The sequence below is a fragment of the Coturnix japonica genome, chromosome 5 (genome assembly GCF_054131305.1).
Source record: "Coturnix japonica strain WE chromosome 5, WE-NBRP24, whole genome shotgun sequence".
Lineage (NCBI taxonomy): Eukaryota > Metazoa > Chordata > Aves > Galliformes > Phasianidae > Coturnix > Coturnix japonica.
Genome location: NC_140667.1, coordinates 23,652,833 through 23,676,199, shown reverse-complemented (window position 1 = coordinate 23,676,199; position 23,367 = coordinate 23,652,833). Strand labels below are relative to the sequence as shown.

Below are 23,367 nucleotides of genomic sequence, written 5' to 3'. Positions count from 1 at the left end.
TAGGAACAATGCTGTAATCACGCGTTATATCAAAAATTCACTCAGCATACAGAAAATCAATAGTTTGGAACAAAACCAAGAGGCAAAGGAGGCAGATTAAGTTAGAAAAGAGAAAACAGAAAGGAGGTCCGAAGTTCTGAGGAATCAGACATACTGATCTTACACCAGGAAGGAGCAAATCTAAGATCAATCTTCCCACTCACGCAGCTCTGTAGCAATGACAACAGCAATCCAAAACAACAACTTGCAGCGCTTGCATTCATTAGTGCAGGCACAGATCTGCACTGAACTAATCAACGCCTCAGCTGAGGGTATACAGCTCTTCTAGTCGGGGACCAGCCCAGAGCATGCATTTAGATGCAACAGACCAACAGCATCGTGTTTTGACTGGCTGCAAAATTTGCAGCTCATCATCACAGGAACAGACACGTGATTCAGTTAAACACAGCACAACCTATTAGAGCTCTGCACCAACAGCCAGGCAGCCAAGTATCATTCCCACAAGCAATAAGCTGGGAGAAAACACCGCAAGTACATTGCAAGCTTGAAGTCTAGAAGAAATTGCCATCCGGTGTTAAAAATTCACAATAATTATGAGAAGGGCACGTGTACTTAAAGCCCAAAGTTCAAAGGAAAAGCAAAGCTGGTGAAACATATCAAAGCAGGCAGGCAATGGAAACAGACTGATTCTGAAATAAGTCTCACGGTGATAAATCCAGCCATTTCAGCAGGATTTTCTGATAATGCAGAGTAAGAGGTATGATGGGATTCACCTTTGGGAGAGGGAAAAGAATTGCAGCTGGCTCAAGGAGAGCTATCGCGTGCCCAGAAACAGCAAAAACCGTTCTAGTCCTTCCCAGAGTATTCCTGACCAGAACAGAATCAGAAAGGGTAGCGAAGGAAGCTCGGGTTGCCACATCCTTTCCACTCAGAGACACTGAGGAGAGCATCCTTAACACAGCAAATTCATACTGCACACACAACAAGATTTACACGATAGAGAGTTTATCAGAGACAATTACTGCAAGCTAAGCCCTGATCCAAACCAGCAAAAGTTTCACCGTTAGCACAGGCCATCGTAAGCCTTCCACAGAGTTATGAAACAGGTTTCTTAGAGGTGTGGGGTTTTATTGTGAGTGCCTTTTGTTGTTCGGTTTTAATTATTACTTTTAAAATCCATCGCTCATTAGGTGATGCAAATTTTAGACCCATCGCCTCAAATGAAGCAGTTTTTGTCATAGTGGCAAAAAAGAAGAGACAGAGACAAATCCTCGGACGTGTCAAGGACTAATTTCTGGCTTTCATGTAAAATTTTGTTGTGTTAGCACATTAAGCAAAAGCCCTGAATAAATAGATCCCGCCTTCTTACAAAGCTTTACAGGAGCTCAGTATTGGCCACTTTGTTTTAAAGGAACAGCAAAGACACAGGCACGCAAAGTAACTGGTGTGAGATCCAAGGGCCAGCAGCACCATCAGAAACAGAAGGCAGTTTCTTCAAGCCCTGTTATGTGCTACAGCCCTTTAAAACTACCTTCGGGGGGAGGAGGAAATGAAGTCACCCGTGGCACTCCTGATCCAAAAGCAGACTTCCCATCAACTTCAGCGGGGCCTGAATTTCCTCCCAGACCAGGACCATGTTTGCTCTTATGAGATAAGAGATACTTATAGACGAGTTATTCTGTACAGCTATGCACCAAATCCTTTTGTACATCCCTATTACCCACATTCCTTATCTCAAATACCCTGATACAGCAGCGTTACAAGGGGCACTGACACAGGCTCTGCACAGAGGGTACTACGTCCTTGAAGGACAAGATACATCATCGTTCCACTACATGGGGATTTATCTCAGTTTCTTCTTCTGCCGGTTGTGTGGTTCCAATTGGTGAAGGGATTTTCATCCTCGCACTGCAACAATAACAACATTCTAATTATGTCAATACACCAATAGTGACTATCTAGCTAACTGCGTGACCTGCCAGCAGCTTGCTCTCCATGGGCTGTGAATCCTTAAAGAAAACTACATTGCCATTAGCAAACGCTATTAACTGTCACAGCACACACAAGGATTTAGGTATGGATTTCACTTATTTCTGTTTTAAATAGAGGTGTAAGGAACATACAGCCCATACAACCCATCAGTGCTGACAAAATACATCCCTAGCCTTAAGTACCTAAACATGTCACATTTTAAAGCTGTACAGGTGAAGGAGAAAACAACTTTTTCTATCAACTTCCTTTTTCCACACTACTATGAAGGAAATAAACACTCTAAGTTTATACTGCATGGAACTTCATGAGTCTCACAGAGAAGAATTCTGCTACACAGGCCTAGATATTAGCTAGTTATGGTGGATGCACAGGAGCTACATTCCAGTTGCAGGTGTCTGGAGGTCCTGATTGCACTACTACTGATTTAAGCTGTGCATAAGTCTGAATGTCAAAAAGTAAAACATACACAAAATTTTACAGGACTGGAGCTCTTATTAAACTCCTCAAAAACATCAAAAGGTCTCTCATTTGGTATTGCTTGGCACTTAATGCTAAGGCTTTTTTGGTTATTATTTCCCACAAACTTCAGAACTAATAAGCTGACCTAATAAACTGGGAACTAGACTTAAAGCTAAACACTTGTCTACTTAAAAATTAAGACAACTGCAGTACCCAAGACTATAGCAAATACTCAACTTGCTACAGGCCTAGCAATTGAAATCATGTTAACATCCACATTAACTGCAGCAAGTCCCACTCAACATAAGTCAGTGTGAAAACAAGTCATTCTTATGGATACAAAACTACAAAACAAACAAACAAACCACCTTTCTGAAAGCTCCTATTCCTCTACCTCCCTTCCAGAAATGCTTTGCTTTCTTCAATGTTAAGTTCTACTTGAATCCAAGCTCAATGGCCAGAGCAGAAGCACAGTGAGACATGAGCACTGGCTGCTGCTTCTGGCCTCATCTGCCAACACAGGAACCAGGGATTCCGTGTGTCCGTGGTGACAGTAGTGATGTCACTAACCGCCACAGCAGGGAAGTAACGCGCCTCCCTGTGCCCTCATGGTTTCAGCTGAAGCAGCCGCACAGTGAAGTCAGGTCTTGGCAGGCAAAGAGCTGCTCACATGCCCCCTCCCCATGGCAGAATCCACTGTAAGCACCAGGCAGAACTTCAGGAGGCACAAGGAACCAGTAGCACCATGGGGAGACTCCCCCTGCCACGTTTCCATCCACAACGTTACCTTGAAAGATACAAAATTTCCAGAAGATCAAACCCCGTTCTTGCAATCACAGATGAGACTCGCGCAATTACTTATATACTCTTTCCACAAAAACACACGTGCAGCTGGAGGACTGATTTCATCACTTGCTTTTCCCTGAAGATACCACTTGACTAGAAGCCGACTCATGGATAAATGGATGTGCTGCTGCACAGCAGTAGCAGCCAGCTGTACTGATAGGGATTGCTCACAACAGCAACGATTCAGTTTCTAGGATTTATAGCATATTTCACCTGTCACCCTAAGCCTCAAGCTCCTGTGTGTGCACACTACAAGTCCCAGGATGCAACAGTGCAGCACTACACAGACGTGCTTGCAGATAACACTGGAGCACGCCACACTGGGGCCTGTAGTTTGCACAAGCAGCGCTCAGCAGAGAGCCCAGCTGTAGGCCATATTGCACGCACTGCACGGGGATGGGGAGCCAGTAGGTAAGCAGGGCAAGCAGCTATTGCTCGCAGGCTGGAGCTGTTAAGGAGACAAAGACTTCACTATAAACACGTCAGCTATCCAACAATTGAGAAATCAGCAGTTTAGCTACTTTCAAGGATGCAGAACAGAGTACGGCTTTTTAATCTCCCTGCACGTAAAGATGTTACATTATTTCCAGGACTGCTATGTTTTTAACGCTAAGGCCTGTTTTCAAAGAGCGCTCTTCTGAATATCAATAGGAAAAGTACATTCGGTGAGGGGCACATTCTCCCTGTCCAGAATTTAGTCAGCTGGAAAGAGATGCTCTCTTCCTCCATTTCTGAGTCGTGCTGAAGCAGAAGCTCACGTCTCTTCCAAGAAGCAGCCGAGCTTAGCTGAACGCTAAATAGCTGCATCTCAGCGTAGGCCTCAGAGAAGAATACGCTGTACTTCAGCAAAGGGAAGGGCAGCTCCCCCTACCAGTCTGCTCTAAGAAGGTTTTAGTGAGGAAGGAAACAACCGGTGATCAAAATGAATAAGTCTTCCTTGTTGTTTTCTTCCTCCTTCTCCTCCCAAGCTCAGGATTTTTTTACTGTTAAAAAACAGGAAAAAAAACATGCCCATGTAATTCCACCTCTAAGGATCAGTATGTTTCACCAGCCTTTGTGGAAGAGCAGTCCGTGTGGCACTGCCAGCTAGTGAATGGGAGCACAGCACCCAGGGAAACACGCAGAGGGCCTTGTGCTGCAGAGAGGGGAAGGCATCATCCCCATCACCTGATGGACGTCCAAGCATATCGCCCCATAGGCAAAAGGCCTCAGAAGTATCTGAGGGTTTTGTCAATACGGTGCTACTGTCCATAGGCCAAAGACAGCTGTTGCCATAGTTACTATCAGTCAGCTTAACAGAAAATAATTATCGCGATTACTCAGAAGTTTTGCTAAAACAATCTAAATCTTCATTCAGATACCACTGGATCTCGCCCGTTAACCACCTGCAGCCTCTGGGACACACACAGTTACCTGCGGTGGGACGGCAGGCATGGGAAGGGAGGGACATTCCCTTGCACTGACAGCGAGCATCACACAGGCACAGATGCAGCCAGCAGACCAACCACAGCTCCCTGCTGTGGTGCGAGTCGCCCTTATGCAGGCCCAAGGCCAGCCGGGCTCAGGCCACCTCAGAGGCCCCAGCCTGCCCTCGAGTGCACTCCCCTCTACTTCTCCATGCTCCCATTCAAAAACTAACCTCACACTGGCTGTGTTTCAAAACATATTTCTAATTACACACACAACAGTGCAGCCCGTCATTTTAAGAGGCAACCAGCACAATTTCTGCAGCGAGTGAACTTGCTAACACCGCCTTTTGTCCTAGGAGCACGGTGCTGTCAGGGAAGGGCAGCAGCCGGAAGACGCGCGTTTTAAGGCATCAGACATTAAAATAGAAGCGGCGTGAACACGGCCTACGAGACAGCTCACGCTAAGCAGAGCCTCACTCCTTATGTACCACATAGAAATGCATTGCAGCGCTAACAACAAGCGTCAGGCTGGGGGGCTCTTTGCTTTCTGGTGGGGTTTTTTGGTTTTTTTCTTTTTTTTTTTTTTTTTTTTTTTTTTTTGCAGGATGCTCTGAGCACACCATCTGTAATCAGAGAGAGCGTTTGCAGCGACAATGAATAAGAAACCTCAGGTAAGGAGGAGCGTTCAATAGGTCAAACCACCTCAGCACAGAGCTTTTAAGGCACAGGGTACTTGATAATTCCTATGGAGATATTAAAGTGATGTAAACAGCACAATACCAAATAAATTCTGCTGAGAAACCTATACCAAGGAGTGCATTTTTCCCCCTCAAAAGCCTGGGACGATCAAAGTGTTAAAACAAAAGGGTCGGCAGCAAAGTTGTGGCTTTGTTAGGGAGCCGGCACAGCGCTCAGCCCAGTCCAAAGGAGCGGATCTTTCTGAGCTCTCCACAGATTGAAAGATTATTTGGAAAACAGGTGAGTGCAACTCTAAAGCCTGATTGTTACACAAGCGCGCCTTTCCTCAGCGCTAAATACGTTGCTAAAAATAACTGACTTCTTTGTACATTCTGCAGCCATCTATATCTACACTTGGCACTTCACTTTTGTGAGGCTTTAACATAAAAGTAGAGTCAAGCAACTTAAAAACCTACTTGACCAATTTTAAGAGTAAGGAAGGTGCAGGAGCCATACATTATTGACAACTCAGAAACATACAGGTTTTGAGCTTGTTTGGGTTTTTTTTCCCCCCCTTTTGCAATGAGACTGTATTTGTTATAAGAAAAAAACACAGAGTTTCCTCCCAGCTGTAAATAAACTTCTTTTCTTTTGCCCGCATAACGCATCTCTCTATCACCAGCACAAGCCAGACATCGGCACTGTGCTGTGCTGAACATGAAATATTAATGTAGGATACCTATAAAAACTACCCTTCAGCTCACCCTCTACTTGCAGGGTATATCCCTTACCCCTCTCACCAGCAGCATCCCCTGCTCACTGCCCCACCTTCCCAGCACGCAGCTTGCTCCCAAGTAACCTTTGTGTAGTTAAAATACATCAGAAGCAGGATGTGAGCTGCTTTCTGGCACAGAGTAATTGAACAAGGGCAATTCACGAACATGCAGGAACCAGGCCTTTGTGGAGCCTTACACTTCCAGCACACAGCCACGCATGTGACCGCGCAGTTGTGAGCATAAAGGGTGAAGGGGACAGTGAAGAAATACTGTTACAAGCTTGATAATAGGTTTTTAGCACTGCCCTTCTGGATGAGGAGCCTCTTCTACAGGCCAGGCTGTGGAACAGCTCGCATAGCCCACACAGTGCCCCTTCAAAAAGCAAAGCCCTACCAGGCCGTGAAGGCCTTTCTGGATGATTTTAAACAAAACCAAGAAGCAACAAAACCGAAACAACAGTAAAAAGGTTAAGACACCACCATATGTTTCTCACGTGATGCTCATCTTGAGTTTCTGCACCACACGCCAAGTGCCCCTAAAGTAAGAAACAAGATAGTCCTTCAAGGTCTGTACAGACGGTGTGGAGCTGAAAGAGAAATCTCCCTTATAAGCAAATCCCAACAGGGTTGGTCCACTTCACTGCCTAAGCTTCACCCTGCCTCTACAAAGTGCTAAGGAACTGAGAAGCTATGTCACATTCATAGGTAATTATGACCATTATAAACACACTGAGCCAACAGCCTTAGCCACAGCCACACTCACTATTTCAGTGTTCCGGCCACACTCCCAGTTTCTGAAGCGCTACTAAAATACTTCTTATTTTCCCAGGAGAGAAAAGAAAATGCTTAAAAAATCCTTATCAGCTGCACAGATCCAATCGGAGGTTTTTTTTTATTAGAATTTCTACAGCAAAGTTGAACAGGAGCACATGCAAAAGCTCATCTCTAAAAACAGAGCCAAGTTGAAGTAAGAACTCTCTAGGCCCAATGAGTTAAAGCACAGCTGAAGCTGAGCGACCTCGGGTGAAGAGAGCTTCACAAAACCTAAACCAAAGGCAGAGATCTTACTGTTGGAGCTGGAAAACACATCCGTATTTTTCTTTGAACTGCAGAAAATTCACAGCTCCCTTCTTCTTCTCTATTTAAGTTCTCTGAAGGGAAGTTTTCTATTTTCATTCCCTAAAGGAAGAAAACAACCCTCCCCCTCCGATGCCTCCTCCCACCTCACAACAAATCCAGACCACGACGCACAAAAAGAGCAGAGATTAAAAGCTTTCGGATAGAAATCTTCAGATGAATAATAGCAACATAATCCCAAAGAAAAATAATACATATATTCCTCGATGCAGCACTCTGAATTACAGCCCACGGGCACTGCTGAGCCCCCTCCCCATCCTGACCCTGGTTCCAAGCTGCCTGGCTCAGCACAGCCAGACACCAGGGGCAGCAGGTGCTGAGTGAGCACCTTCCTGCTGCTGGGCAAGCAGCTCTCCAGGCTCCAAGGGATGTCCCATACACATCACAGCACGGCATCCAGGCATCACTTAATGCTCACTCTATACCAGCCCAAACTTCTGGATGACAAGAACTAACAGACTCTAATCTAATATCTCTACCAAGGTTAGGCTGAAAGGTTTAAAAACATGTAGAAGCGCCATCTATTTTTTCCCCCCTAAACACAGATTTAAAGGTTCGTTTACTGAGTGACAGAATTCCTTATTAAAAACAGTAACTTAAAAATAACCCTCAAAAAAACAGTTCCATTGAACTATCATGCAACATGCCAGATACAAACAGTCCCCAAACGCTGTGATCTTTACACTAACACCTGGTAACAAACTTCTTCAACTAACATGGGTGGTTCTAAGTATTTCTTGATTGTTTGGAGAGCCTGTTCTTACTAGTAACTTAGTGTCAATGTTTGAACACAAACTATGAAGTTAAATGCACGGCCATCAACAAACTTAACAGAGAAGTTTCAGTGTTACATGTTAACTGGGTAGAAGGCATCAGAGTCCTGGTTTGCCATGGCTTTCAGAATGCTACTTTCCTCACCAATTAAGTTCCGAACAAGCCTCTTTCCATGAAAGCCCGGCACTTCCCTGCTCCATAGCACACCCAGCATCACCAGGCAGGAACAGAGGAACCCAATGACAGAAGCGAGACTATTCAGGCATCCTCCTTGTTACAGGCGAGCACAGCCACGAGAGAGAAACAAAAAGTAAACAGAGAGCTCCGGCCCTTAGTTCTGACACCTGAGGATGCACAGCTAAGGATGACAAGCCCCAGTTATCTCCAGTGCACACTGGTGTCCGCCCCCTGCCCTGACAGCAGCAGGTTTAGCAAAGAAAACACCACGGGCCCACCTGTCCCTATCTGGCATCCTATGAGGCCCCCCTGGCATGCGGGTGCTGTGCCAGGGGCCTGTCCACGCAGCCCCCCTCACAGCAAAGAAAAGTTGATGGCAGAGCTGGCACTGGGGCCCAAACAGCATACAGAGAACAGGAGGGGGGCAGGGAGGAACGCACGCCTCTCCGCAGATCTGCAGGCAGTCACCGTTATGTGCAATTAAAAAGTGGGAACAGGTGTAGCAGATCCCATACTTTGATAGCCGAACAAAGAATATTACAGCACGTGACCGAAATGTGATGACATTTGTTCACCAATCGAAAACAAAAGCCACTCTCCAATGGCACTCTTTCCTCCACCCCCAAGAATTAGGAACTTGGAAACCTCTCCATATTGAAGCTCATCTTCTCCCGGCCTCGTTTTTTGACACTCGACAAGAAGTTGAAGGTAGAGCCGCACGCACCCGGCCACCCCAAACCCACCCCGAGCCCAGGTGCAACGTCCCGCCCCGGCACCGCGAAGCGGCTCGCCCGACAGCAGAGCTCCGAATAATAGAGAGAAAGGGAGGAAAAACAACAGCAGGGAAAAAGGAAAACACCACCGCGGAGACGAGCGAAGAAAGGAGCATGCACACGAGCAGCACACCAAATGGCACAGTCCCACACAGGGCCGCTCCACCTCCGCACGGAGGAGGGCACGGACGGCGGCGGGGAGGACGGGGGCACGGCCCGGCCCGGGAGCGGAGCGCCGCTGCGGGCGGCCCGGGGCGGGGGCAGCGGCCGGCGGAGCACAACTTGCAGAAGAAGCGGAATTTTCCCGGCGCTGCTTGGGCCACAAAGACGAATGAAAGGAAGGAAGAGGAAGGAAGGAATAAAAAAATTTTAAAAAAAAATTAAAAAAAAAATATAAAAAAAAAAAAACCTGCGGCAGCGGATTTACTACTAATGATCAATCACCGACAGCGAGCGGCATCGTCCCCCAGCCCGGCACCAAAGTTCCCCGGCAGCATCGCGGCGCTGGGCCCGGCCGGAGGGAGCGGGCCCGCAGCCCCCGTCCCCGCGGGGGCCCGGCGCGGTGTCATCCCGGCCCGCTCCTCCCCCCGCCCGGCCGCCACCTCCCTCGGCCCCGCGTCCCCCTCCTCCTCCTCGCCCCGCCCGCAAACTTCTGGCGGGGCCCCGGGGGCCGCGGCGCCCCGGGACGCTACAACACCCCCCTCCCCTTCCCCCCACGAGCACACACACACACACACACATAAGCGCACACACACCGACACACACACACACACACCTCCCCGGGGAGGGGCCGGGGGCGGCGGCGAAGTTGCGGCGCAAGTTGGGCGCGGGGCGGGGGGCGGCGGGGTCGGGGAGGGGGGGGGGCAGGGAGGAGGAGGAGGAGGAGAGGAGGAAGGCGGGATACTACACCCTGCTGGCGGCGGTGCGGCGGCGGCGGGCCCCCGGGCAGGACCTGGCTGCGAGGGGGAGGACTCTTCTTCATAGGGGGAGGGTGCTGGGGCCGCCGCTCCTCCGGGCCTCCCTGTGCCCCTCTTCCGGGCGCCTCTCTCTCTCTCCTCCTCTCACTTTCTTTAAGCTAAGCGGGGAGTGGAAGATGGTAGGTTGCTCCCTTCTCCTCCTCCTCCTCCTCCTCCTCTTCGCTCGCTCTCGCCTCCGTGGGGTCCTGTTCCTTCCCCCTGTCCGCGGGGGGCTCCTCCTGCGGCGGGGAGGAGGGGGCGGGCGGGGCGGGAGGCACGAAGCCGGCGAGGCGCAGGAGGAGAGAAACTGTGACACAAAAACAAGCCGCGAAGCTGAACTCTTCTTCAATCCCATTCACCCGGCCCGGCCGCAGCACCGCGCCGACGGATCCCTCCGCCGACGGCCTCCCTGCCTGCCTGACGCGCGCTCCCGACGCGCCGCCGAGCGCGCCCCCGTCCGCCCCCACCCCGCGCCGGGGGGGGTCCGTCCCGCCGCCCTCGGCTCCCCCCCGCCGCTCCCGGAGCGCCCCCGCCGCCCTCCGGCCTCCATGGCGGCGGGGGAGGCCGCGCCGCCTCCTCCCGAGGGGGACTACTTGACGCGTCGGTGCGGCGAATTTATTTCCCTTTGCCTAAGGAACGGGCTGTGCCGCGGCACCCATTGCCTAGGGAAAAAGCCCGGATGTGAAGTGAGTGAAACTAAAGTAGAGTGAAGTAGGGCACCAAACTCTGCCGGAGCCGAGCCGCCCGCGCGCCGCCTCCCTCGGCCGCCCCCCGATCGGCGACGGCCGCCACCAGCGCTTGTGGGGCGGCCGAGGGAGGCGGCGCGGCGCGGGGCCGTTACCCGTCTCCCCCTCCCCCCCTCCCGGCCGGCCGGCGCGCGGGGCTCGGCGCGGGGGCGCGCACGGCGGGGCCGCGCGCAGGAAGCTGGGTCGCGGGCGGGAGGAGCCGCGCGCGCGGGGCCCCGCCGTGAGGGGCTCCTCACAGGAAGTTGATGCAACAGGGCCGCGTCCGAGCCGCCGGCACGGCGAAATAGCGACATAACATCAAACGGCCAAACACACCGAGCTGGTTTCAATTACCGATTGGCCGTGTCAAAGTTATTGGCGGGGGGGTGCCGCGTAACTTTACGGCTTCCTTAAAGCGGCCGTAATTACGTAAGGAACTCAAGGTGCCCCCCCCCCCCCCCCTCCCAGAATGAAATGAAGTTTCTAGTTTGTATACAAGAACCTGAAAACGCAAACCTTACAGGTATAGAACCAACATGGAGTCACCCAAATGGACCTCTGCGCTCCTCGCATCGCTCACCTTTCTATGGGCCAGTCGCTCCCCTCACGCTTTTCCCATAGTATGGCTTCGCAACACCATTCTGCTGTACTGCAGAATGTGGAGGGAGGTGATCCTGCCCTCTGCTCTGTGCTGGTTACACCTCACCTCAGCACAGCAATGGGTATGGATCAGATGGAGCATCGTGTCCAGAGGAAGGCCACCAAAGTGATCCGAGGCATGGATTGCCTCCTCTGTGAGCTGAGAGAGCTGGGGCTGGCTGTTCAGCCTAGAGAAGAGAAGGCTCCAGGAGATTTGAGAGTGGCCTTTCTGTGTCTAAAAGATGCTATAAGAAAGGACAGGTCCTTAGCAGGATTTATTGTGATAGGACAGCAAGAAGTGGTTCCGAACTAAAGGAGGGTAGACTTAGATTGGATATAAGGAGTTAGTCCTTTATGAGAAGGGTGGTGAGGCACTGAAACAGGCTATCCAGAGAGGTGGTAGATGCCACATCCATGGGGTCATTCAAGGTCAGGCTGGACTGGGCTCTGAGCATTCTCATCCAACTGTAGGTGTCCCTGTTCATTGCAGAGGAGTTGGACTGGATGGCTTTTAAAGGTCCCTTCCAGCTCAGATGATTGCACGAATCTATAACGCTATGAAAGAGCCCAACATCTCAGGTTTCCTCCCCATCACTGCTCACTGTGGGTCAAATGTTGCAACCCAGTCACCAATCCAGGGTCTGGTTTTCCCTTCTGTGATAGTTGGAGGCTTTGTCTATAGTCAGCTGCCCACAGCACAACCCAGAGCTGCGTTTGTCCTTCAGAGTGTTCGACAGACGCACCACAAATGTAAATACTGAGCCCATTTATTTCACTGTTTTCTATCTTTCTCATTAAGGAACTAGTTAAAAGAAGTTAGAACCAGTGATTGAGTGTTACAGATTCTGTGTGTTTATTCTGTCGAGGAGGCAATATGTGCAGTTCGACTAAAGTTTGTTTTAGAGATGAACTTTGTCCAAAGTTCAAAGAAAAAAAAAAAAAAAAGATCATTCACTATTACAGCAGATGCACAAAGAAACTGTACGTCATTCCTCCCAGAATTCAGGCCGTGGTAAGTGCTGCACCACACTGCCCTTATTAGGTGCACACTGCCCACAGAGATCTGTGGGTCATAGATGGGTGGCTCAGCCTGTCTCACACCGACCTCAGCAATTTAACCTATAGGTTCTGGTCAGACATGCTGAAAGTGCTCTAATAACAGCATTAATACTCCACTCCTTTTCTTCAGGCTCACAATGACAAAGAAGAGCAGTCCCAGCCTCTGCACTACTTCTGGTTTTATTTCCACATCAGCAAAAAGGGCTTCCCAGGTATGTGTGGAACGTATTGCTTCTGGTAGCATTAAAAGTGATCTCATATATGAAATTGGAAGCAACAGCACTATCAAACACACAGCTAAATGCTTGAATAGACTGGCTGTCATCATTTGTTGGCTTCATACGAATATCCAGCATGCTTCCATTGCAGGAAAAGCAAAGCCTTGCTAGAAGCAAATTTCCTTCTTTACCTTCAGAGTGCTTGCCCACAAAGTTGCCCTCCACATCTCTGCCCCCTAACGTGGCATTCTTGCTTTTCACCAAAAGTCAGCCTTCAGCTTGCACAAATTTTCCACCGTCTGCTTGATCACATCACCCCACCCCCTTCTCCAAGTTTATTTCCAAAAGCACAAGTCCAAGCCAACTCCAAAGCTTCTCCAAAGTTAGTGGAAAACTTGCAAAAATCAACAGGCTTTCGATGATGATTTGCAGGTGTCTGCTTAGTGATGCTGTTTCATACTGAGTGAAATGTGGGAGCATTTCAAGAGCCATTGCTTATAATTTTCATAAGAAATATTCAGAATAATAACTTCTGTTGCTACATGCCAGTTTTGTTACATCCAGCCCATTTTACAATGCCATTTGCTGAGAACGCTTAGAGCAAAATCTATGTTCTTTATCATGCAGAAGCATTTTCATGGCAAGCAGCAAGTGTGAAAGCTTGCAACCTCCAGGTCAAAGATGGAGCCAATAGAGCCAAGTAGCCACATGGTTATTTTCCCTTTCCCCTGTTTCCAGCAGCAAAACTACCTCAAAAATAAACTAAAAGTTAGTTTCTTGCCTATTACTGTTTTCCGCCGTGCTGCCAGCAGGATTGCTAGATGGCTGGGGGACCAAGCAAATACTTTAGACTACTGGCTGGAGCTAGAACCTGAGAACACAACACACACAAGGGGCTTACCATTAATGACAACAACTTAACTGCAAACCGCAGTGCTTACCAGAATGACTCTGGCTTCAGCCATAGCTTATTGCCTTCCATAGGGCCCATTGAGTACAGCAGCTGATGAAGCAGACCCCTGCTTGCTCTGGCCCATCCAAAAGACCTGCTTACTCAGCAGTTGCCAGCTGGTCTCAGCTGGGGGTGGTGCACCTTCAGATTTGCTTTTCTGATGCGCTACCGGCACAGCTCAGGCTGGGGGAGCTCTTGGTGCAGTGGGCTGCAAGCGGGTGAGGAGTGCATTGCTTGGGATCTGTATTCTGGGAACAGTAATTCAACTTTTGCCCCTTTCCCATTGCAAAGCTCATGTTCCCCACATTGCCCCAGCTGCACAGGCAGCATAACACCAAGTTACCTGTGTCTCTAGTGGCTTTGCTCTGGGGATAGATGTGATTTCACAGTTAATCATGGGAGAACTATTTTACCTTACTGTCTATTCTCCCATCGTAGAACATTTCACTTTCAGGAGATACCCTTCATTAAGTACAGAAGTCATAGGATCATAGAATACATTGGACTAGGAGGCACCTCTGAAGATCATCTAGTCTACCATGCTACAGAGCACATAAAAGAAAGCATAGGGCTGTTTGGCCAAAGAGAGTAAGTCTGCACCTGGTCGATCACACATGGAACAGGGGAACCTGTGAGGACCACCATGGTCTCTGACCTCTCAGCAGCTCCCAGACATGCTCATCCTTGGCTCCTGCATAAGCCTGTGCAGGTTTTGGCTGTGTTAAGGTTTTAATATGTCAAGTCAGGAAGGCTGGCTGCTTCTTATCTAATCTGTCTTTCAGCACAATGCAGGCTATTTAACCAGTAAATCCATCTCAGATCTTCAATTTAGGTAGGCCAGCACATACCTTACCCTTCACAAGCTGTTGTTCTCAGCTTCTGGAGATGCATTTGCCCTCAGAGAGATGAGTGGCTCTGGACGCTTCCAGACGGAAGGAAAATCTGAGCAGTGATACTGTCTCCAGCAATCGAGGGGAACGGGTTTCCTTTACCTTTTTTTTGGTATCTTTTCTCTTTAAGTAGATGTGAGCAGTCATAAAGGGAACATTGCTTACGGCTCTCGGGTGGCTGGCCAGGCTGACTAAGCACGCTTACCGATCCCGCACACTGTTTAGAATCACAATGAGCTGGAAACTGCGTGCCAAGACGTGAGCGGTCCAGGGAGTAGTTACTCATTTTTAAGCCAGCAGTATGAACTATCCCATGAGCAATTGCAGCTCCATTATCAGGTAAAAGAAGCTCTTTTTGGCTCATTGCCCTTTTTGTTAGGCAACATAATGCCCCCTCATTCAGGCTGATTTGTTGTAATATTGTCACCCCATAAAAATTTTTCAGCTGTAGCTTGTTGGCCCACTAGTGGTTTCATCCATTTCCCAATCCAAATGCCCTTTTCCACGTACCTTCAGCAGAACCATCTCACTTTTATTTCCTAAGAGCTCAGAGAGGAGAACACTCAGAAAACTGTGGATGGAAATGAAACCATTAAGTATTCAGGGACCCAAAGAAAGGAAATGGCAACCTATACCAGAGCATTTCCATGTGTCACTAGCCTGATAAGCAAATAGAAGTCCACTTGGAGCAGTAAACCAAGGGTGCAAGCCACAGGCAATGACAGCAGCCACCAGGTTTTAACACAGGCACACGGACATATCAGCTGGTAGGTTGCACAGAAATCAGACATCATGGGCAAACAGCATCTACAGAAAAATGTCCATTCCCATAAACGATACGACCAGCAACGATACAACCATCTTTTTAGCTCTTTTAAGTGTTAATGATCATTCTGGCACCTAGTACAGGGGAGACCTGATACAAAAGAGCCTATCCTGAGGAACACATGATGTAAAAGGTCAGTATGGGGGGAGGGGGAACCAAGATGCACCAGGAAAAGTAGGTGGTGATGATAATTTCAGGATGCTAGACACTTCAAATGTAGATACTGATTGCAGTTCTCAACAATCTTTGCATAAAATTGGTCCCTGAATCCTATATATGTAAAGATCCTGGGTTTTAAGGGGATGGAGAACCTAAAAAGCAATTCTATTTCCTTCAAGTGTTTAACTACACGTATATTTGAGCTGAGATTACCAGCTGAGCACTAAATTTGCACTGTTAATTTCAATTTTAATCTCAGTATCGTCTTTTGTTGAATGATGTAGTACGAATAACATCAGTGTTTCAAGCAGTGCAGAAGCAGCGAACTTTGGGAAGTATTAAATCACTGAAACCCCTGTATTTATCTCATGTTGCCCTGGCTGATCATTGTGCTGACAAGTAGGCCAGCTGTGAAACAACAGTTATTAAGGAGCAGTGGGGAAAGGCAGTGCCAGAGCAGAGCTGTGCATGGCTTTGCATGCAAGAATAGGAGTTAACTATGACTCAGTAGACAGAGAGGTGGGTGACAGTGCAAGGATTCAGAGTGGGCTTTCATGGCCTAACAATAAGCAGTGTTAGTCAATGGCAGATTATCAGGAATTAAGTACGCTGTGGGTGCTGCTACTACCCCCAGGCTTGGTTTTTGTTGGGTTTCTGCTCTGGCCTCCTAGTCTCATCTTGCCTCTTTCTCAAGTCAAGGAGCTGCACTTGAAACCAAATGAGAAGGGGCAAAGGGGAGGTCAAAAAAAGAGTCTGTAAGCTCAGGTTCTACAGAATGCAGCTGTAAAGCATCCCCTTTACTTAATTTTGGCTTACATTAGAGATACAGCATAATATATTGCCATCATATGGTTGTAGATTGTCTTGGGTTGGAAGGGACCTTAAAGCTCATCCAGTTCCAGCCCCCTGCCATGAGCAGGAATGCCTATACTAGATCAGTTTGCCCACAGCCAGATCCTACCTGGCCTTGAACATCTCCATGTGTTGCTTCTCTGAGCAACACGGTCCAGGGCCTCATTGCCCTTGCAATGAAAAATTCCTTCCTAATATCTAATCTAAATCTATTTACTCATCCTACAACTACACTATTTGCTGGAGTCCCTCACCCACCTTCCTGTAGGCACCCTTTACTCCTGAAGTCCACAATAAGGCCTACCCAGAGCCTTCTCTTCTCCAGCTTGAACAAGCCCAGCTCCCTCAGTCTGTCTCCATAGGAGAAGTGCTCCAGCCCTCCAATCATCTTTGTGTGGCTCTTCTCCAGACCTGCTCCAACCACTTCACAACCTTCTTATGCTGCAGGTCCCACTGCTGAGCACAATACTCCATGTAAAAAGAAGCCTACAGAGCTACTTTTATTTATAATTGATTTTAACTTCTTCCCCTCAAGCCTTCTGTTTTTTGTGTGACAAGCAAGTTGTGAAATATACCACTCAAAAGTTAGGAAATTCAGCATTGAAGCCTGTTTGTACATTCTTTGATTTAAAATTGATTAATAACAGTAAGATGCACCAACGTTATACTTTACAGATAAAAGACAGTTAGATAGTATCAATACATTCACAAATCTCATTGGCATAGATCCGCTATTGGAATAGTACACGTAAACACAAACTGGGAATGACTGCATTAAAAAAAAACAGTTTCTTTCTGAATTCTGTTAGGCAACTGAGCAGACACACGACATAATTTAGTTAGTTGCTCTTGCAGTGCACTTGGATAAACAGAAGTGAATTAGAATGAAAGTCTCAGGTAGTTTCAAAACACTGCAAAGTTCCTGCTTACCTCAGTTGTTGAAAGCATTAATGCTCTGCTTGCCATTGGCCAAGTAAGAATTGAATGAGAAGCTGCAAGCTCCCTGAAGAAGGTGAAATGAAATGGGAGCTTGTGTCGTTCCCCTTCATGGGGACATTTTGTGCCCATCCCTTGAGGCAGCTGGAGGACTCACTGCCTGTCTCAAGAGAGTTGCATTGGAATTGGAAAGGCAGCTCCTGGGATATGAGATCATTTGCATAAAAATGCATGTATTGGGACTTTTCAGCTTAAAAAAAACCAAAAAAACAAAAAAAAAAAAACAGAGAGGGAGCATGAAAGACCTGGTAGGTGAGAAACAACACGAGGAAGGGGGTGAGGGAGCAATCAGTCACTGCTTTTCATTATGCAAGAAAAAACAGCAATAAGTGATGTGATCAGACAGTGCTTAGAACAAACAAAAAGCAATACCTTCTCACCCAACTCATAATCCCATTTGGAACTCCTTGCTGTACGATGTGGAGCCTGACAGGATAGACATGCTCAGAAAGTCATGAAACAAACCTGCAGAAGGATGCACTGCCAGACTTTCACCACTGACTGCCAGGGGCCTTCAGGCCCCATTTCATACAGCCCTTCCAAAGCACTTGAGGGGGGACATTATCAGGGACAGCATAGGCTACATGAGGCACCTTTGGTCTCTTCAGTATTGTTTGTAACAATCCAGAAACTCAGTGTTCTAGAACAGTGACACAACAGAGATAATAACAAAAAGACTAGTGCAAATGGAAAGGTGTCACAAAGAGAAAGGAAAAGTGCTCACCTGTATCTGGATGTCATGGTTTTGTAATTTTGTAATTTTGCTATCAGTATTCCACATCATAACATCATGTCAAGTATGGATACTTCTGTTGAATGTGCAGTCCACAGAAGAAGACTACATATCCCAGAGAACAACAGGAGTAACAATAAGTCACGGGACCAGGACTCTATATAATCTCGTTCCCAGGCTGGAGTGCCCTCCTTCTTCTCTCGAACTTCTCGGAGAGTGGGAAGCGTTCCAGCCGTGTCGCCTAGAGTTCACAGTAGGCCTCTCGGTTTTCGGAGACTCTCTCTCTCTGTTTCGTTCGATTTTGTTAGCCTTAATTATATTATATTGTGTTATCTTGTATTTCGATATCATATTTAGTAAAATAAGTTTTTCCTCCTTAGATTGTCGCTGTTTTATCCCACTCCCCTTTTCCCCCTCCTTTCCGGGCCCCGGGGGGGGGCGTGGGGTGGCTTCCCCTGTCACGGGCATAGGTAAATCTAAGTAACCCGTGACAGATTTTTTGGTGGAGAATGCGGGCATAGAGCTTTTTAGCTTTTAGAACAACTCTCTCTTTGCTCTTAAAAGAGCAGCAGGTACCGATTGCTACAAAGACAGTGCACAGACGGCAGTATCGCACCAACAGGGATTCCTTGCTCCCCATTCATGATTTGATTCGCCAGTTGGAGAATCAGGGAGTGATCAGTAAAACTCACTCACCTTTTAACAGTCCCATATGGCCAGTGCGTAAAGCCAGTGGAGAATGGAGGCTGACAGTAGACTACCGTGGCCTGAATGAGGTCACACCCCCATTGAGCGCTGCTGTGCCGGACATGTTGGAACTCCAGTACGAGCTGGAGTCAAAAGCAGCCAAATGGTATGCCACCATTGACATTGCCAATGCCTTCTTTTCTATTCCTTTGGCCGCAGAATGCAAGCCACAGTTTGCCTTCACCTGGAGGGGCATTCAGTATACTTGGAACCGTTTGCCCCAGGGGTGGAAACACAGCCCAACCATTTGCCATGGGTTGGTTCAAACTGTACTGGAACAGGGTGGTGCTCCTGAACACCTGCAGTACATTGATGACATTGTTGTGTGGGGTGATACAGCAGAAGAAGTTTTCACAAAAGGAGAGCAGATAATCCGGATTCTTCTACAAGCTGGCTTTGCTATTAAGCGAAGCAAAGTAAAAGGACCTGCCCAGGAAATTCAGTTCTTAGGTATAAAGTGGCAGGATGGACGTCGTCACATCCCAGCAGATGTGATCGACAAAATCACTGCCATGTCTCCACCAACTAGCAAGAAAGAGACACAATCCTTCCTGGGTGCAGTGGGCTTTTGGAGGATGCACATTCCAAACTACAGCCTCATTGTAAGCCCCCTTTATCAGGTAACGCGGAAGAAGAATGATTTTGCATGGGGCCCTGAGCAGCAGCAGGCTTTTGAACAGATTAAACAAGAGATAGCCCGTGCTGTAGCCCTGGGGCCAGTACGGACTGGACAGGATGTAAAGAACATCCTCTATACTGCTGCTGGAGAGAAAGGCCCCACTTGGAGTTTGTGGCAAAGAGCCTCAGGAGAGACCCGAGGCCGACCCCTGGGATTCTGGAGTCGATCATATAAGGGGTCTGAAGAGTGCTACACTCCAACTGAGAAGGAGATCTTAGCCGCGTATGAGGGGGTTCGGGCTGCTTCCGAAGTAGTCGGGACTGAAACACAGCTCCTTTTGGCACCTCGACTGCCAGTGCTGAACTGGATGTTCAAAGGACAGGTTCCCTCCACCCATCATGCTACCGATGTCACCTGGAGCAAGTGGATTACGCTGATTACACAGCGAGCGCGAATGGGAAACCTCAATCGTCCAGGAATCCTAGAGGTAATCATGGACTGGCCTGAAGATAAAAAGTTTGGAACATCACCAGCAGAAGAGGTATCACGTGCTAAAGAGGCCCCACCATACAACGAATTACCAGAAAATGAAAAGAAATATGCCCTATTCACTGACGGATCATGTCGCATTGTAGGGAAGCATCGCAAATGGAAAGCTGCTGTGTGGAGCCCCACACGACAGGTTGCAGAGGCCACTGAAGGTAAGGGAGAATCAAGTCAGTTTGCAGAGGTAAAAGCTGTCCAGCTGGCCTTAGATGTTGCTGAACGGGAGAGGTGGCCAATGCTGTATCTTTATACTGACTCATGGATGGTGGCAAATGCCTTATGGGGGTGGTTACAGCGGTGGGAACAAAATAACTGGCAACGGAGGGGAAAATCTGTTTGGGCCGCTGAACTATGGAAGGACATTGCTTCCCGAACAAAGAATATGGTTGTAAAGGTGCGTCATGTGGATGCACATGTGCCCAAAAGTCGGGCTACTGAAGAACAACAAAACAACCATCAGGTAGATAAAGCTGCCAAAATTGAGGTGGCTCAAATTGACTTGGACTGGCAGAATAAGGGTGAATTATTTCTAGCTCGATGGGCTCATGAGACCTCAGGCCATCAAGGAAGAGACGCAACATATAAGTGGGCCAGAGACCGAGGGGTGGACTTAACCATGGACGCTATTGCGCAGATTATTCATGATTGTGAAACATGTGCCATAATTAAACAAGCCAGAAGGATGAAACCTCTCTGGGAGGAAGGGCGATGGCAAAAGTATAAATATGGGGAGGCGTGGCAGGTTGATTATATCACCTTGCCACGATCTCGCAGTGGTAAGTGTTATGTACTCACTATGGTAGAGGCAACCACTGGGTGGCTTGAAACATACGCAGTACCCCATGCAACTGCTCGAAACACCATATTAGGTCTTGAGAAACAAGTCTTGTGGCGACATGGCACCCCAGAAAGAATTGAATCTGATAATGGGACACATTTCAAAAATTCTCTTATAAATACTTGGGCCAAAGATCATGGCATTGAGTGGATTTATCATATTCCCTACCATGCACCAGCTTCTGGTAAAATTGAACGATATAATGGGTTGTTGAAAACTATGTTGAAAGCAATGGGTGGTGGAACATTTAAGCACTGGGAGAAGAATCTGGCAGAAGCCACTTGGTTGGTCAATACTAGAGGATCTGTCAATCGTGATGGTCCTAGTCAATCTAGCCCCCTACACACTGTAGAAGGAGATAAGGTCCCTGTTATACATGTAAAGAACATGTTGGGAAAAGCTGTTTGGGTCCTTCCAGCTTCTGGAAAGGGCAAACCTATCCGTGGAACTGTCTTTGCCCAGGGACCTGGGTGCACTTGGTGGGTAATGCAGAAGGATGGGGATGTTCAATGTGTGCCACAAGGGAATTTGATGCTGGGGGAGTGCAGTCAATAATTTTATGTATCTATATATATATATATATGTTTGCATGTGTAGTGTATTTTAGTTATTATAGTTGTACATTTAGTTATGTTACATGCAATTCTACTATTTAGCTATCACAATTTTACATACGTGTATATATATGTATATATATGTATATATTAACCATGATGTAATAATGTAGAATAAGGGGTGGAATGTCATGGTTTTGTAATTTTGTAATTTTGCTATCAGTATTCCACATCATAACATCATGTCAAGTATGGATACTTCTGTTGAATGTGCAGTCCACAGAAGAAGACTACATATCCCAGAGAACAACAGGAGTAACAATAAGTCACGGGACCAGGACTCTATATAATCTCGTTCCCAGGCTGGAGTGCCCTCCTTCTTCTCTCGAACTTCTCGGAGAGTGGGAAGCGTTCCAGCCGTGTCGCCTAGAGTTCACAGTAGGCCTCTCGGTTTTCGGAGACTCTCTCTCTCTGTTTCGTTCGATTTTGTTAGCCTTAATTATATTATATTGTGTTATCTTGTATTTCGATATCATATTTAGTAAAATAAGTTTTTCCTCCTTAGATTGTCGCTGTTTTATCCCACTCCCCTTTTCCCCCTCCTTTCCGGGCCCCGGGGGGGGGCGTGGGGTGGCTTCCCCTGTCACGGGCATAGGTAAATCTAAGTAACCCGTGACACTGGACATCTAGCCTCACAGGGAAAACTCAAGGGGAATGGAAGAGGGAAAGCGAGGAGGGGGAGGGATCTCCAACCAGAAATCCTGCCCCTGTGAAAGTCAGCCCTTAAATAAGGTCTAAGAGAGGTGCAGACAGGTTCCACCCACAGCTAAACTGCCTTCACCTGTGCTCCTAGGGCTGACTGGGTCCTGTTCCCCAGCACTCAATCACTGTATCAGGCCATGACTCAACAGTTACCATAGATTGTCACAGGTACAAGTTCAGGAACAAAAGTTGTTACTTTTTTGTTTGTTTGTTTTGCAGAGGTGAAACAAAGTCATTGCAAGAGACTTCTCTTTCCACATGTGCCCATGGTGCACAGACTTGGTGTGCCTGCTGCTCTGCTTCAGTAAAATGAAACTTCTTGTGCTGTGGTTTGTCTTGTTTTTATTTCACAAACCTCTGAGAATGAAAATAGTCCTTAAATCATATTTATTGGAATAGGAAACAATTTATCTTTTAATAAAAAATAGATTGTTCTAACAGAACTTGTGCAGGGGGCTGCTTGAGGACCACGGAGGAAATGTATCACTCATCCTTACTCACCAAAATAGCATCCTGATGCTCATCTGCTCAAAGGACCATTTGGGCATTTGCATGGAAAGAACATGGCAAATTTGTATGAAGTATGAACCAAGGTATTCCTGTTACTACATGCAGTAGAAAAGGGAGAGCCACTGGGAGCGACAGGGCCTGGTTTAATTCTACCTCAGAGAGACTAAGAAGTCCACCCTCTATGGAAAATATGTTCTCTGCAACATATAAATCTATATTTAACACAAAGTTTGCTTCTTCCACTGTGGACCTGAAGAAAGGCTTGTGTACCTAGAAGTTCACTTGAGTTTCCCAGCAATAACAGTATATACTACCTTCATGATTTGCTCTTCTACAACCTCAATTCACAATAACTACAGCACTGCTAAATATATTGAGGCTCAGAAAATGAATTTTTATCTCCCTAGTTTCACATGAACCATGTCTTTCTTTACTTGCACGGGGTGCTTGCTTCTTTCTAGCAAAACTGAACTTACGGTGTATGGGAATAATTATATCAATGGATATTTCTGGGGAATTCATTCAAAAGTTTTAAATTCCTCAAGGAATCCTTTCTGGCAGTGATGAGAAGACTGTATTAGGAACATTAACCTTAATGGATAAAACGAGAGATCTCAAACAGTGCCTGTCCTCGTGGAGAAGAAATGCCTCCTGTACAGATTTAGTGAGGAATTCAAGGAAAAATGTCCAAAGGTGCTAAAGCACTATTTTCAGCCTACCCTGGACTTCAGCAATTCTTCTTTTGCCCCAGACTGAAATAAATTAA

At 47.4% G+C, this 23,367-nt stretch overlaps 2 protein-coding genes across 28 annotated transcripts in view; one reads left to right on the top strand and one right to left on the bottom strand.

The window, feature by feature from the left end:
* The window catches only part of PHF21A (PHD finger protein 21A), a 116,133-nt gene extending 105,782 nt beyond the window's left edge, over positions 1-10,351 (bottom strand). For 8 of the 27 annotated variants that reach the window (XR_014947133.1, XR_014947134.1, XM_085550261.1 and 5 more), the window contains exon 1: positions 9,930-10,351. The gene's annotated coding sequence lies outside the window, so the exon portion shown is untranslated. Of the gene's footprint in view, positions 1-9,429; positions 9,593-9,795 lie in introns of those variants that run through there. The other 19 variants (XM_085550259.1, XM_015864379.3, XM_085550262.1 and 16 more) reach the window with 6 other exon arrangements.
* LOC107314848 (uncharacterized) lies at positions 9,453-22,531 on the top strand. The gene is made up of 4 exons (XM_085549815.1): positions 9,453-9,695; positions 9,808-10,662; positions 12,530-12,611; positions 22,311-22,531. Exons 1-4 carry the CDS (start codon positions 9,453-9,455, stop codon positions 22,397-22,399), a joined length of 1,269 nt encoding a protein of 422 aa, XP_085405941.1. The 3' UTR covers positions 22,400-22,531.
* The last annotated feature ends 836 nt before the right edge of the window (positions 22,532-23,367 follow it).

What these genes read in the sequence shown, in the direction of transcription:
- LOC107314848 (XM_085549815.1), top strand. Translation starts at nt 9,453, where the DNA reads ATGATCAATCACCGACAGCGAGCGGCATCGTCCCCCAGCCCGGCACCA. An exon ending in GCGGGGCCCCGGGGGCCGCG is followed by an intron (nt 9,696 to 9,807) that starts GCGCCCCGGGAC and finishes CTCCCCGGGGAG; the next exon opens with GGGCCGGGGGCGGCGGCGAA. An exon ending in CAGCAAAAAGGGCTTCCCAG is followed by an intron (nt 12,612 to 22,310) that starts GTATGTGTGGAA and finishes TTTGTTTTGCAG; the next exon opens with AGGTGAAACAAAGTCATTGC.